The sequence below is a fragment of the Somniosus microcephalus genome, chromosome 13 (assembly GCF_052327205.1).
Source record: "Somniosus microcephalus isolate GS21.2 chromosome 13, FLI_Smic_1.0, whole genome shotgun sequence".
In the NCBI taxonomy this organism is placed as follows: Eukaryota; Metazoa; Chordata; class Chondrichthyes; order Squaliformes; family Somniosidae; genus Somniosus; species Somniosus microcephalus.
Window position 1 is genome coordinate 36301551 of NC_140999.1, and position 12826 is coordinate 36314376.

General features: G+C 46.4%; 1 protein-coding gene across 1 annotated transcript in view; it reads left to right on the forward strand.

Moving 5' to 3' along the window:
- The window catches only part of ranbp3b (RAN binding protein 3b), a 134378-nt gene extending 122509 nt beyond the window's left edge, over positions 1–11869 (forward strand). Inside the window, exons 15-17 of the mRNA XM_086004755.1 lie at positions 724–866; positions 2407–2590; positions 10605–11869. Of these exons, the coding sequence (XP_085860881.1) occupies positions 724–866; positions 2407–2590; positions 10605–10648 (371 nt within the window). The 3' untranslated portion in view covers positions 10649–11869. The remainder of the gene's footprint in view (positions 1–723; positions 867–2406; positions 2591–10604) is intronic.
- Positions 11870–12826: the final 957 nt, after the last annotated feature.

Genomic DNA, 12826 nt, shown 5'->3' on the forward strand with positions numbered 1-12826 from the left:
ATTAGAGCTAGGGTCATTTAGGAATGAAATTAGGAAGCACTTTTTCACACAGCAGGTAGTGGAAATCTGGAATTCGCTCCCCCAAAAGGCTGTCGTTGCTAAATCATTTGGAACAACGGCACGTATATGGAGTTGAAGTCCCCAGAATAATGTTATTATACAGCATGGTGGGAGAAAATCTACTGACAATACACAATATAAATTTCCTAAAGGACCATTGTTCTCATTTTTTGCTCCATAGAATAATGACAGTATAGTACTTGTATATGGAGGTTTAACTTCTTTCAAAAGTTCTGTTATACTGCTACTTCTACATTGATGCAAAGTGGTTTTGGGTGTGCCACAGTGTCAGTATAACTCAGGAAACTACCCAGAACACTAAAGCTGTGAGATGTGAAACTCTTTCCAGGAGGCTGTCTCTTTTCTGGTTTTGAGTTCCCACTGAGTGAAGTACAACTTCATCCAAAGTGTGAGGAAGCTGTAGTAATCGATCCTTTCAGTCTTCACTGTTGCAGGTCATAATAGTATGAAATACCTAGTTGTAATTTTGCTGGCTAAGGCCAATCTGCAAAACACGTGATAAGTTATCGTCGTCGGTGAATTATAAATATTTGTTTCACTCTTGTCAGCTGTTTAAAATGCTTTATTAATAGTTATATGACAATGAATGCTTGCTACAACATTGACTTTATACCTTCAGTGCTTTTTCTTGCTTTGTTGCAGTGATGCGGACTCAGGGCAGCCTTCGATTGATTCTTAACACCAAACTCTGGGCCCAGATGCAAATTGATAAAGCCAGTGAGAAGAGTATTCGAATCACAGCCATGGATGCCGAGGACCAGGGTGTCAAAGTCTTTCTCATATCGGTATGTCTCTCAGTAGTGCTTCATTATTATAAGAACTCAAACTTTAGTCTTTTTTTAATAATCAGCTGGGTGTATGATGCACAGAAATCCATTGCCATGCTTCAGAGTCTTCAAATTAAACTAATGACAGGCAGAAGGGGAAGAGGGCAGAGAGACAGACGGATAGAAATAGAAGGGGATAGAGGGAGAGACAGAAGAGGAAGGGGACAGAGGGAAAGACAGGAGTGGAAAAGGACAGAGAAACAAATAGAGGAAAGAGGAAAGAAAAACAGAAAATGTTGGAAACACTCAGCAGGTCAATCAGCGTCTGTGGAGAGAACAGACAAGTTAACGTTTCAGGTGTAGACCATTCAGAACAGGATTTAAAAAGGAACAAAACAATGGGAAGACGGAAAAACACAACATACAAGCATACAAACACACACTCTAGCACGTGCACTTGCGCATACAGGCACACAAACATACGCGAACGTGCGTACACATACAGAAGCACAGGCACACAAACGAGCGCGCGTGCACATACAGATGCAAAGGCACACGAGCGCGCACGCACATATAGATGCACAGGCACACAAACACATACACACACACTGAGGTAGACTGACCTATAACGTGCTTAATGGAAGACAGTAGATGATTAAATGGCGACCGTGATATTAATAAAAGATAATGGGTTGCATTATGAGAGAAATTAAAGACTTAAAAGATACAGAAACGTGAATATCTGGGACTGTGGGGTGCAGAGGCAGGTAGAAATGGAAACAGGAAATACTGGAAAAGCAAAAGAGCAGCAGGCTCTACCAACCAAGGAACCTAGGAGGAAAAAAGCAGGTCGACACCGAGGGTGCACCCCACTCTGTCAGCCCCGTATTCCCTACTAGTGCCACTCACATTCTAAGATTGAGGAAGACCGTACTTACATTCGGTGATAAAAATTAGTTTGGTTATTTCAACCCAGTTACTAAATGAGTGGCCTCATTAAGAGGCCAAATAATATTTTGTGGTGAAAGGAAATGCCATATTAGTGCTGTAAATGGTAGTGGTTTGAGGCTTAGAACAAGATATACTGTTGGGCAATCCAGAGGGAGATTTACGATATACCTAATTCATGCTAAACCTGTCTCAGAATGCTTGATACGGCAGTGTAGTGGGAACTTTACTTTGCACCTACTCAGGTATGCCTGGCCTGGGAATGCTCCATGCTAATACTGCGTGAAAATGATTCCATCCCTCAGCTTAATGATCACAAAGACACTAAAGTTGCACCATAGGATGCAAACATATGAACACTTAATAGTAAAACTAAAATTCCTTCCTCCACTATTTTAGTGGAGACAGTAATCTGTTTTATCCCAAGGCATAATCTCGAGACTAATAAGAAATCATGATAATTTACATGTTACTCTCAAATGACAACATATAAATCATTTGACTACACCGTTCTCTGGCCATCGCCCTGACTCTCTTACAGATTTTGTTTGTTTAAATCAAGAAAGCTGCTATGCAACCTAAAGTTCTGCCTCTTTTGGGTTCCTCACAGGCCAGTTCGAAGGATGCTGGACAGCTGTATGCAGCACTACATCACCGTATTTTGGCATTGAGAAGTCGTTCTGAGCAGGAACCAGAACCTCCATGCATAGCCTCAGAATCGGGAGTGACACAGTCAAATGAGGAAGATAGCGATGATGACGATGAAGTTATTGTTCCTGCAACATCAGCAAGTGGTAAGCATGATGTTAGGTGACGATAAGTAATGATGAGTTTTCCTGAGCCCATAATTTGTTGGAGAGCACAATAATGTCTGCTGAGCAATTAATTTGAGAAGGAAACTGCAGGAAAAGAACTTCAAGCAGATCCTGTGCTATTCTCAATTTAAAGTATAAGCATATCACTTATGCTTAATTGCAGTCTTCCACCTTCCTTAATGTAAAATAAAAATCCTTGCATGTTTTTGAATAGAAAATCAATCCTAATTCATTTGTTTTCCACAACTCAGGGTAGGAACTTGCATCATCCTAGAAGAAACAATGATCTAAGGACACTATCCCTTTAAGAACTTCACACATGCAGGGGGCAGATGACTTGTATATAAGGCTTCATTATGGGCTGTCCTAGTTTTTTTTTCTGACAACAGAGAAATCCGTTGCCGTAGACATAATAAAATGTCATAGATACTTCTCAGCGACCAACTTGAATGATGCTGTCTTTGGACAGTTTACTGAAACACAAAGATAGTTTAGAAGCCAGAAGGGCCGGAAGGTTAGCTGGTCTGTGATGCGCTATCAATTACTCATAAAAGACTGAGAGTTAGAAGAGTAACCAAAGGCTTTTATTAACAACAGAATGGAGGTCTGCCTCGCGTGGTCGACCGGTCCATGATACTAAGGGCTGGGGAGCAGTCACCTTTATACTAGGACCTGTGGGAGGAGTCAGCCGAGGCATGTCCAGGCATGTACACAGTGGAATACAAACAGGAATACAAACAGTGGTTTACCACATTCACCCCTTGTTTAAAATTGAGTCCGGCGGGGTGAAGTGTATTAAAAGTTAGTGTATTGGAGTCTCTCCGGAGGTCTTGTCTGCCGCTGTGATCTGCGTGGCGACGGCAGGGGTAGTGAAGTTTCCGGCGTCGAGTCCAGCGTAGGCTGTGGCACAGGCGTGTCGTCCTCGTAGATGTCGAGCGGGTCGCGGGGCCCAGGCCTGCCGTCTGCTGGGGCTGGATATCGGATCGTGGGGGGGGGTGGTAGTGGGTAGTGGGTTACTGCGGCCCCCGAGGGTGCAAGGTCTCTTATGGAGACTGTGTCCTCCCGCCCGTCCGGGTATGCGATGTAAGCATACTGGGGGTTGGCGTGGAGGAGGTCGACCCTCTCGACCAGGGGGTCCGTTTTATGGGTCCTCACGTGTCTTCTCAGTAGGACCGGCCCTGAGGACGTCAGCCATGGCGGTAGCGATGTCCCCGATGTGGACTTCCTTGGGAAGACAAACATTTTCTCATGAGGGGTGGCGTTAGTGGCAGTGCAGAGCAGTGACCGAATAGAGTGGAGCGCATCGGGGAGCACATCCTGCCAGCGGGAGGTTGGAAGGCCCCTAGACTTTAAGGCTAGCAGGACGGCCTTCCAAACTGTCGCATTTTCTCTTTCCACCTGTCCGTTCCCCCGGGGGTTGTAACTGGTGGTCCTGCTTGTGGCAATACCCCTAGTTAGCAGGTACTGACGGAGTTCGTCGCTCATAAACGATGAGCCCCGGTCGCTATGGATATAGCTGGGGAAGCCGAACAGGGTGAAGAGGTTGTTCAGACATTTAATGACCGTGGCACTGGTCATGTCCGGGCAGGGGAAGGCGAACGGGAAACGGGAGTACTCATCAATAATATTGAGGAAGTACACATTGCGGTCGGAGGAGGGGAGAGGCCCTTTAAAATCGACGCTCAGGCGCTCGAAGGGGCGAGTGGCTTTTATCAGGTGGGCCCTGTCTGGTCTATAAAAGTGCGGTTTGCACTCAGCGCAGACTTGGCAGTTCCTGGTCATGGTCCTGACCTCCTCAATAGAGTAAGGCAGGTTGCGGGCCTTGATGAAGTGGAAGAACCTGGTGACCCCCGGGTGGCAGAGGTCATTGTGGAGGGCCCGCAGTCTATCGATCTGCGCGCTGGCGCAGGTGCCACGCGATAGCGCATCCGGGGGTTCATTTAGCTTCCCGGGCCGGTACAAGATCTCGTAGTTGTAGGTGGAAAGTTCGATTCTCCACCTCAAGATCTTGTCATTTTTGATTTTGCCCCTCTGCTTGTTGTTAAACATAAAAGCAACTGAACGCTGGTCAGTGAGCAGGGTAAATCGTTTTCCGGCCAGGTAGTGCCTCCAATGACGCACAGCCTCCACAATCGCCTGGGCCTCCTTCTCAACAGCGGAGTGTCTGGTCTCCGGGCCTTGGAGGGTTCGTGAAAAGAAGGCCACGGGTCTCCCCGCCTGATTGAGGGTAGCGGCCAGGGCAAAGTCAGACGCGTCGCTTTCCACCTGGAAGGGGATGGATTCGTCCACTGCGTGCATGGTGGCTTTGGCAATGTCCTCCTTGATACGGTGGAAGGCTAAGCGGGCCTCTGCCGTCAAGGGAAAAGAGGTGGACTTGATCAGCGGACGGGCCTTGTCCGCATAGTAGGGGACCCACTGGGCGTAATAGGAGAAAAACCCTAGGCACCTCTTCAGGGCCTTGAGGCAGTGGGGCAGTGGAAGTTCCATAAGGGGACGCATCCGGTCGGGGTCGGGGCCGATGACTCCGTGTTCCACAACACAGCCAAGGATGGCGAGGCGGTTTGTGCGGAATATGCACTTCTCCTTGTTATATGTCAGGTTTAGGAGTTGGGCGGTGCGGAGGAATTTTTCGAGGTTTGCGTCATGGTCCTGCAAGTCACGGCCGCAGATGGTCACATTGTCCAGATATGGGAAAGTGGCCTGCAACGCATTTTGATCTACCATCCGGCCCATCTCCCTTTGGAAGACGGAGACCCCGTTGGTGACGCCAAAGGGAACCCTAAGGAAGTGATAGAGGCGGCCGTTTGCCTCAAAGGCAGTGTACTGGCGGTCCTCAGGGCGGATGGGGAGCTGGTGGTACGCTGATTTCAGGTCAATGGTCGAGAAGACGCGGTACTGCGCGATCTGGTTGACCATATCAGCTATACGGGGGAGTGGGTAGGCGTCCAGCAGGGTGTAGCGATTTATTGTCTGGCTGTAGTCGATGACCAGGCGCTGCTTCTCGCCGGTCTTAACGACCACAACCTGGGCTCGCCAGGGGCTGGTGCTGCCCTCAATAATCCCTTCTTTCAGGAGCCGCTCCACTTCGGTTTTAATGAAAACCCTGTCCCCGGCACTGTATCGCCTGCTCTTTGTGGCGATGGGCTTACAGTCGGGGGTGAGGTTAGCAAACAGTTGGGGAGGGGTGACTCTGAGTGTGGAGAGGTTGCACCTGGTGCGCGGCGGGCAGTTTGGAAGCTGCTGGCTGCGGACTGTGAGTGGGGGTAGGGGTCCACCGTACGCCATCGTAACACTTTTAAGGTGGCACTGAAAATCTAACCCCAGCAGGACGGCAGCGCAGAGGTCAGGCAGGACCAGAAGTTTAAAATGACCGTACACGGTCCCGTCTACTACGAGTGTCACCACGCAGTAGCCGCCGATGTCCGCCGACTGGGACTCGGAGGCCATAGAAATCCGCTGTTGCGCAGGCAGGACTGGGAGAGAGCAACGCCGCACCGTGTCGGGGTGGATGAAGCTCTCCGTGCTCCCAGAGTCAAAAAGGCAGATTGTATCGTGACCATTTACCTTAATGTCCATTGTGGAACTGGCCAGTTGGTGCGGTCTCGCTTGGTCCAGTGTAACGGATGCCAGCGTAGGGGTCGGTGTGTCGCTGCGGGTATCAGATGAGGCGGTGTCGGGGGCCTGCTGCGTCCTGGCTGTCGTCCAAGATGGCGGCGTCCATGATCCCCATGTGGCTGGAGGCGCCCAAAATGGCTGCTGTACCGGTGATTCGCACATGGCCGGGGAGGTCCAAGATGGCGGCCCGCATGGCCCACACGCGGCGCTGCTGGGGTTCGGGGTGGCTTTGGCCCTGCAGACGCTAGCGTAGTGTCCCTTCTTCCCGCAGCCCGAGCAGATCGCGTTTTTCGCCGGGCAGCGCGCTCTGGGGTGTTTTGCCTGCCCACAGAAGTAGCATTTCTGGCCTTGGGGCACTGCTGTCTGGCCTTGGGACACTGCTGCGGTAGTTGGGCCGTTGTTGGGGTGTGGCTGGGGTGGCACGGCGCTATGAGGCGGTCCTACCGTGTCCCAGGCTGTCATTCCCCGCAGCGTCCACGGTGCAGAGGAGTAGGCATCCATGCCCTGGTAGGCTGCATCCAACGATAGTGCGAGTTCAGAGGCCTTGTTGAGGTCGAGGTTACTCTGCTCCAACAGTCGCTGTCGGGTGTAATTGGATCTGTGGCCCGCTACAAAAGCGTCCCGGATAAGTTCCTCTGTGTACACGGCGGCCTTTACATCCTTACAACCACAGGCCCGGCCAAGCACAGACAGTGCCTGAAGGTATTCCACGGTCGATTCCCCAGGTTGTTGTTTACGACTCCCCAGGAGGTGCCTGGCGTACACTTCGTTCACTGGGCGCGTGTACTGGTCCTTGAGGAGCTTGATAGCGTCCGCGTACGAGGTCGCGTCTTGGATGACCGAGTACACTCGGTGGTTCACTTTGGAGGTCAGGACATCCAGTTTGTCCTCGTCCGATTTGATTGCTTCGGAGGCGGTCAGGAATTTTTCGAAACACTTAAGCCAGTGAGTAAACTTGGTGGATGAGTCCGCCTCCCGATGATCTAAGTCCAGGCATGCTGGTGTGAGGATCTTCTCCATTATAAAAATGTTGTTAATAAAATTGATGCGCTATCAATTACTCATAAAAGACTGAGAGTTAGAAGAGTAACCAAAGGCTTTTATTAACAACAGAATGGAGGTCTGCCTCGCGTGGTCGACCGGTCCATGATACTAAGGGCTGGGGAGCAGTCACCTTTATACTAGGACCTGTGGGAGGAGTCAGCCGAGGCATGTCCAGGCATGTACACAGTGGAATACAAACAGGACAAACAGGAATACAAACAGTGGTTTACCACAGTCTGCAAGAACTTTTTACCTCGATTCCTTCTGGTGCAGAGACCTTGAGGTCGAGACTGTCTGCTCCTACATCAGATAGGGGATCGCATGTTGGCAGGGAACATTCCTAGAAACATACTAAAAAAGAAAGGTACACTGCTGATTATTGTGCTCCATTCGGAGACTTAGAAGTGAGTTTATACTACAGCATTGCTATCAAAGCAGTTTCCACTTCACTGTGATGCTATAGTTGATGCAAGCTTGGAGACAAATCAGATTCCATATCACACTTGAGAACTAATAGTGAAGTTTGGATGCCCAGCGCAAAGTTACATCAGTGTGCAGTGTGGTGACGTCATCCAGCTGACATCACGAATGTGGGAGCGTGAGTAGAGCGGTCAGCTAGCTTTTGATTTGCAGATTGAATGCAAGTTTAGAGTGGCAATATAAATAGGCTCTCCACACCTGCAGTGAATTCAAGTGAATCGGTTCAATAAGCTCTTTGGAGGAATGAGGCAAGCATTCAATACGGGGTTATAAAATGACAACGGGTAATATACAGCACTTTTTAAGTTTGAGTCTTTTTTGAATTTGTTCTTGGGGTATGCATAGTGATGGCAGGGCCACATTTATTGCCTATTCCTAGTTGCTATTCCAAGAAAATGGAGGTGGACCTTCTCCTTGAATCGCTGCAGTCCTTGTGTTGATGGTGCTCCCATGATGGTGTTAGGTAGGGAATTCCAGGATATTCGCCCAGCTACGATGAAGAAATGGCAGTGTGTCCAAGTCAGGATAGTGTGAGACTTGGAGAGGAACCTGGAGGTGTTCTCACGACATTGCTCATGTCCTTGATGGTAGAGATTGGAGTGGAGGGAGATGCTGAGGAGGTAACCTTGGTGAGTTGCTGCACTGCATCCTGTAGATAGTACATACCATAGCCACCATTCTTTAGTAATGGAGGGTGGTTATTGAGCCCAATGGCAGGAGCACTGATGAAGCAAACTGCTCTAAGTTGGATGGTGTCGAGATACCAAAGTGTTGCTGCAACTGTACCCATTCAGGCGAATAGTGATAATTCCATCACATACCTGACTTGAGCCTTGAGTTGATGGGAAGTGAGCCACTCATTCCAGATTAACCAGCCTCTGCCCTACTCTTGTAACCACGATGTTGAAATGGCTGGTCCAGTTAAGCGTCAATGGTTCCCCCCCCCCCCCCCCAAAAAAGAAGTTTATGGTGGGGAACTTGGTGCTGATGGTGCTATTGAAGGTCATGGGAAAATGGTCATTACCTGGCACTTGTGTGACGTGAATGTTACCTGCCACTTGTCAGCTCAAATCTGGATGTTATCAAGGCCCTGCTGTAGGCTGGCATGGCTGCTTCATTATTGGAGGGGTTGTGAGAAGCTGAATACTGAGGAAGCATCAGCGAACAACCTTACTCCTGACCTTATGACAAAGGGAAGGTCACTGCTGAAGCAGCTGAAGTTAGTTGGGCAAAGGACACTTCCCGAAGGAACACCTGCGGTGATGTTCAGCGACTGCAATGAATGGCCTCTTCAGCAAGAAGTTAGGGCCTTTTTCACTAAAGCTAAGTAGGTTAAGGGCTGATCTGATAGAGGTATTCAAGATTATGAAGGGTTATTTATAGAGATAGATTATCTCCATTGGTTGGTAAGACAATAATGAGAGAGCACAATTTTAAGATAATCACAAAAAACATTAAAATGAAGCTTAGAATAAAAACATTTTAAGAGTAGTTTGGATGTGGAATTCTGCCACAAACCATTTTTACAGAAGAGTCCATTAATTATTTTAAAAGTGAATTGGATAGTAGTTTCAAAGGAGTGATGTTAAAGGTTTTGGGGAGTGAGCAGGAGAGTGGGATTAAAATAGGTGCACGTCCGCCCAGGGCAGACCTCATGGGCCAAATGGCCTGTTTCTGTGCTGACCACCTGAAATCCAGGTATACAACATCCGCTGCTAAAGATTAGATCCAGAATAGCCGCAGACTAAGTTTGTTGTTTGTTAAGTAAAATAAGGAATCAATACAGTACCACCTCTAGATACAGGCACTTCTCATAGTGTCAGCCATGGTTCAGTGGTAACACGCTCGCCTCTGAGTCAGAAGGTTGTGGGTTCAAGCGCCACTCCAGAAACTTGAGCACAAAATTCAGGCTGACACCCCAGTGCAGTACTGAGGGGGTACTGCACTGTCGGAGGTGCCATCTTTCGGATGAGATGACAAACCGAGGCCCCATCTGCCCTCTCAGGTGGACTTAAAAGATTCCATGGCATTATTTCGAAGCAGAGCAGGGGAGTTTTCCCCGGTGTGCTGACCAATATTCATCCCTCAACCTACATCACTAAAAAAACAGATTATCTGGTCATTATCACATTGCTGTTTATGGGAGCTTGCTGTGCTCAAAATGGCTGCCATGTTTCCTACATTACAACAGTGACTACGCTTCAAAAGTACTTCATTCGCTGTGAAGCGCTTTGGGACATCCTGAGGTCGTGAAAAGCAATATATAACTGCAAGTCTTTTTTTATTCTTACTCGTTCTTCTGTTTCGTAATTAATATCTGAGTAATTGAAATTCCCCATGATTAATATTCTGGACTTTTTAAAAGTGTCACTGATTATCTGAAATATTTCCCAGTCTATTTCTCAAAGTCTGTTTCAACCAATAATTTGAAACATAAAGTTGTAATGATTGTATCCAACCTGTTAGTGCCAAGATTTCTTGTACTTGTGTGAAATTTGTATTAATAGATTACTGTTCTATGCTCCGCTAGAGTCGGGTCCTTGGATTATTTTGCCACAGCAGAGTATGAATTGATGGTTGTTCTACATTCTAACCTGATAGATTTGACTTGATTTCACTTTGGAATACAACAATCAATTTAATTGTAAAACATTTGAGAAAACAAATTTGAAAAGTAGGTTACCCCAGCGGCCTGTTTTATATGGTTGTTGTGCTAGATCATTTTTTCCTTGGATTTTTTGCATGATATCTCACACACACCTGATATCATGGAATTTTAAGGTTCTAATAAAAAAAGGTCTTTCAGAACACAGCCAATGTGGAGTAACTAATACTTGTTTCCTTATTGATGCAGGCCCATGTGACACAGATGACAAACAGACTACAGGAAGCACATAGCGACATTGGAACTAATCCGCTTGCAAGTTTTCTGCTCCAGGGTCTTGCAGGCACCTCTGTGGACACCCCAGACCAGTGTTTTTTTTCAGGCAGTGTTGAAGATGAACTCCAGACTGGGCCCAGCACAGCTCACTGGCAGCCTGTGCCTTCCTATTCTTGTGTTTTGTCCGAATTAATGGCTTTCACACCAGTAGACTGAGAAACTGCTGATTTTCAGTTTGGGATGCAAAGGCTCATCATATTGATGAGTGAAACTTGCTCTCTGTCTCTTGAATAGCTCAGCAAGGCACTTCAATTTTCCAATGGGACTTGTCTATTCAGTACAGCCAGTGTGCACGAAGTTCTGGGTTGTAGTTACCAGTGTCTGTCTCTCTCACACACCCACACATATACACATTTTATGTTCTGGCGGATGAGTGCACAGAGGTCAGATTTTGCAACTTAGAAGAGGAGAATTTGCCAGGATTGCATCTCAAAGCAGCAGTAATATTAACAGACTTTGACTTACAATGGACTTTAGGCAAAGAGCCCCAATTTCTCATTTTTCCAATGTTATTACTGGGATTTGTGTTGTGCTGTTTTTTTTTAATTTCTTTAAAGAGTTACGCTTGTGTGTTCACAGAATCCTGCAATTCGGGCTTTTTTGTACACATTAATGTTTTTGTTCTTGAAGTAACCAAGAACTTTGGTAAATTTGGGGAAGAAAACACAGGGAGATGCTGGGAGGTTACTGAGCTGTAAATTAAAGTGTGCTTTTCCCTTTACCTGTCTACTTGCTTTTGCAGCAAGCCTTGGAAGCGGAAATGTAATAGTTAAATTTTAGCACAGAAACAATTAGTATGTAATGTTTCCTTGTCCAAAAAAGAAAAAGACAAAAAACCTCCAATTTATTTTTTTGTTTATTTCTTCAGAAGCGCTCCATGTAGTTTGGGGTTGGATCCGTGTAGGTCAGTTTGTGTTTTCTCTGTCTCTGTAGCTAGTCCTTTTTGGACTGATAGTAGCTTTCTTTACACTGAATAGTTGAGAGTTCTGAAACAAGAATAGAATAAAACCCATCCTGTCCTCTCCCACCCCCTCCCACAGGACCGAGCTGGAAAGTGGTTACTTTCTGCTAAAAGCCTTAGCTCCTAGAGGAAATCATTACTGATGTGGTTGAAAAGTTTGTGTAAGATTACTATATCAAAATGTATTTCTGAATTACATTAAACATTTAACAAAACACTTTGCTTATGTTATATAGGTTGTGTGGGGGTGTTGTGCTCTTTATGTCTCTTGACTAGCTTTGTTTCCAGAGTGCCAATCTAGCCATTTTACAATCAGTAATGTCACTGAGTGTCTGAAGCCAGGCTCTTTTTTCTTGCACATTTTGGCAGTATTCACAATCTGAAAGTGGGGTTTAGCAGATGATACTAGGTTCCTTGGAGTATCTGTTAGTAATTGGGAAAGGTTTAGTCTAACTTATGCTAAATTTATACATAGAATCTGACCTAAATAGAATTAAGCTTTCCTGAAACTGGTCTAAAAATAGATTTTTTTACATTTTTGTTGCAGTCCTGATTACTTCCACATTGCGAATGGCATCAATTTTCTCATTCACAACTCCTCTTACCCATGGTATACAAAGCATTATCAATTGAAGAGTAAGGGTACTTATGAAATAAAGGCTGCATTTGTGTAAAAATATCATTCTAAACCTCAGCTATGTGATGGCAGTGTGAATAAGGTGCCAGTGATTCCCTAAATAGTGAGTTCCCAGTCTTATTCCAGCTGTGGGGGAGGCATCCAGCTGGGATAGATATATAATAATCGAGGTGGAAAGTGGATATGGTAAAGGTCTTCATTGACAGCTATACTACAGAGCACAATTCATAGGTTGAATTTCAGTTCTTACCCATCCCGGCTCTTTCAAAGAGCGTTCCAGTTAGTCCCACTCTTTACCCATATCCCTGCAATTTTTTCCTCCTTCAAGTATTTATCCAATTCCCTTTTGAAGGTTACTATTGAATCTGTATCTACTACCCTATTAGGCAATGTATTCCAAATCCTAACCACTCGTTGTGTAACAAAGTTTTTCCTCGTGTCACCTCGGTTTTTTTTGCCAATCACTTTAAATCTGAGCCCTCTCGTTATCGACCCTGTAGCCATTGGAGCAAATTTCTCTTTATTTCTATCTAAAGC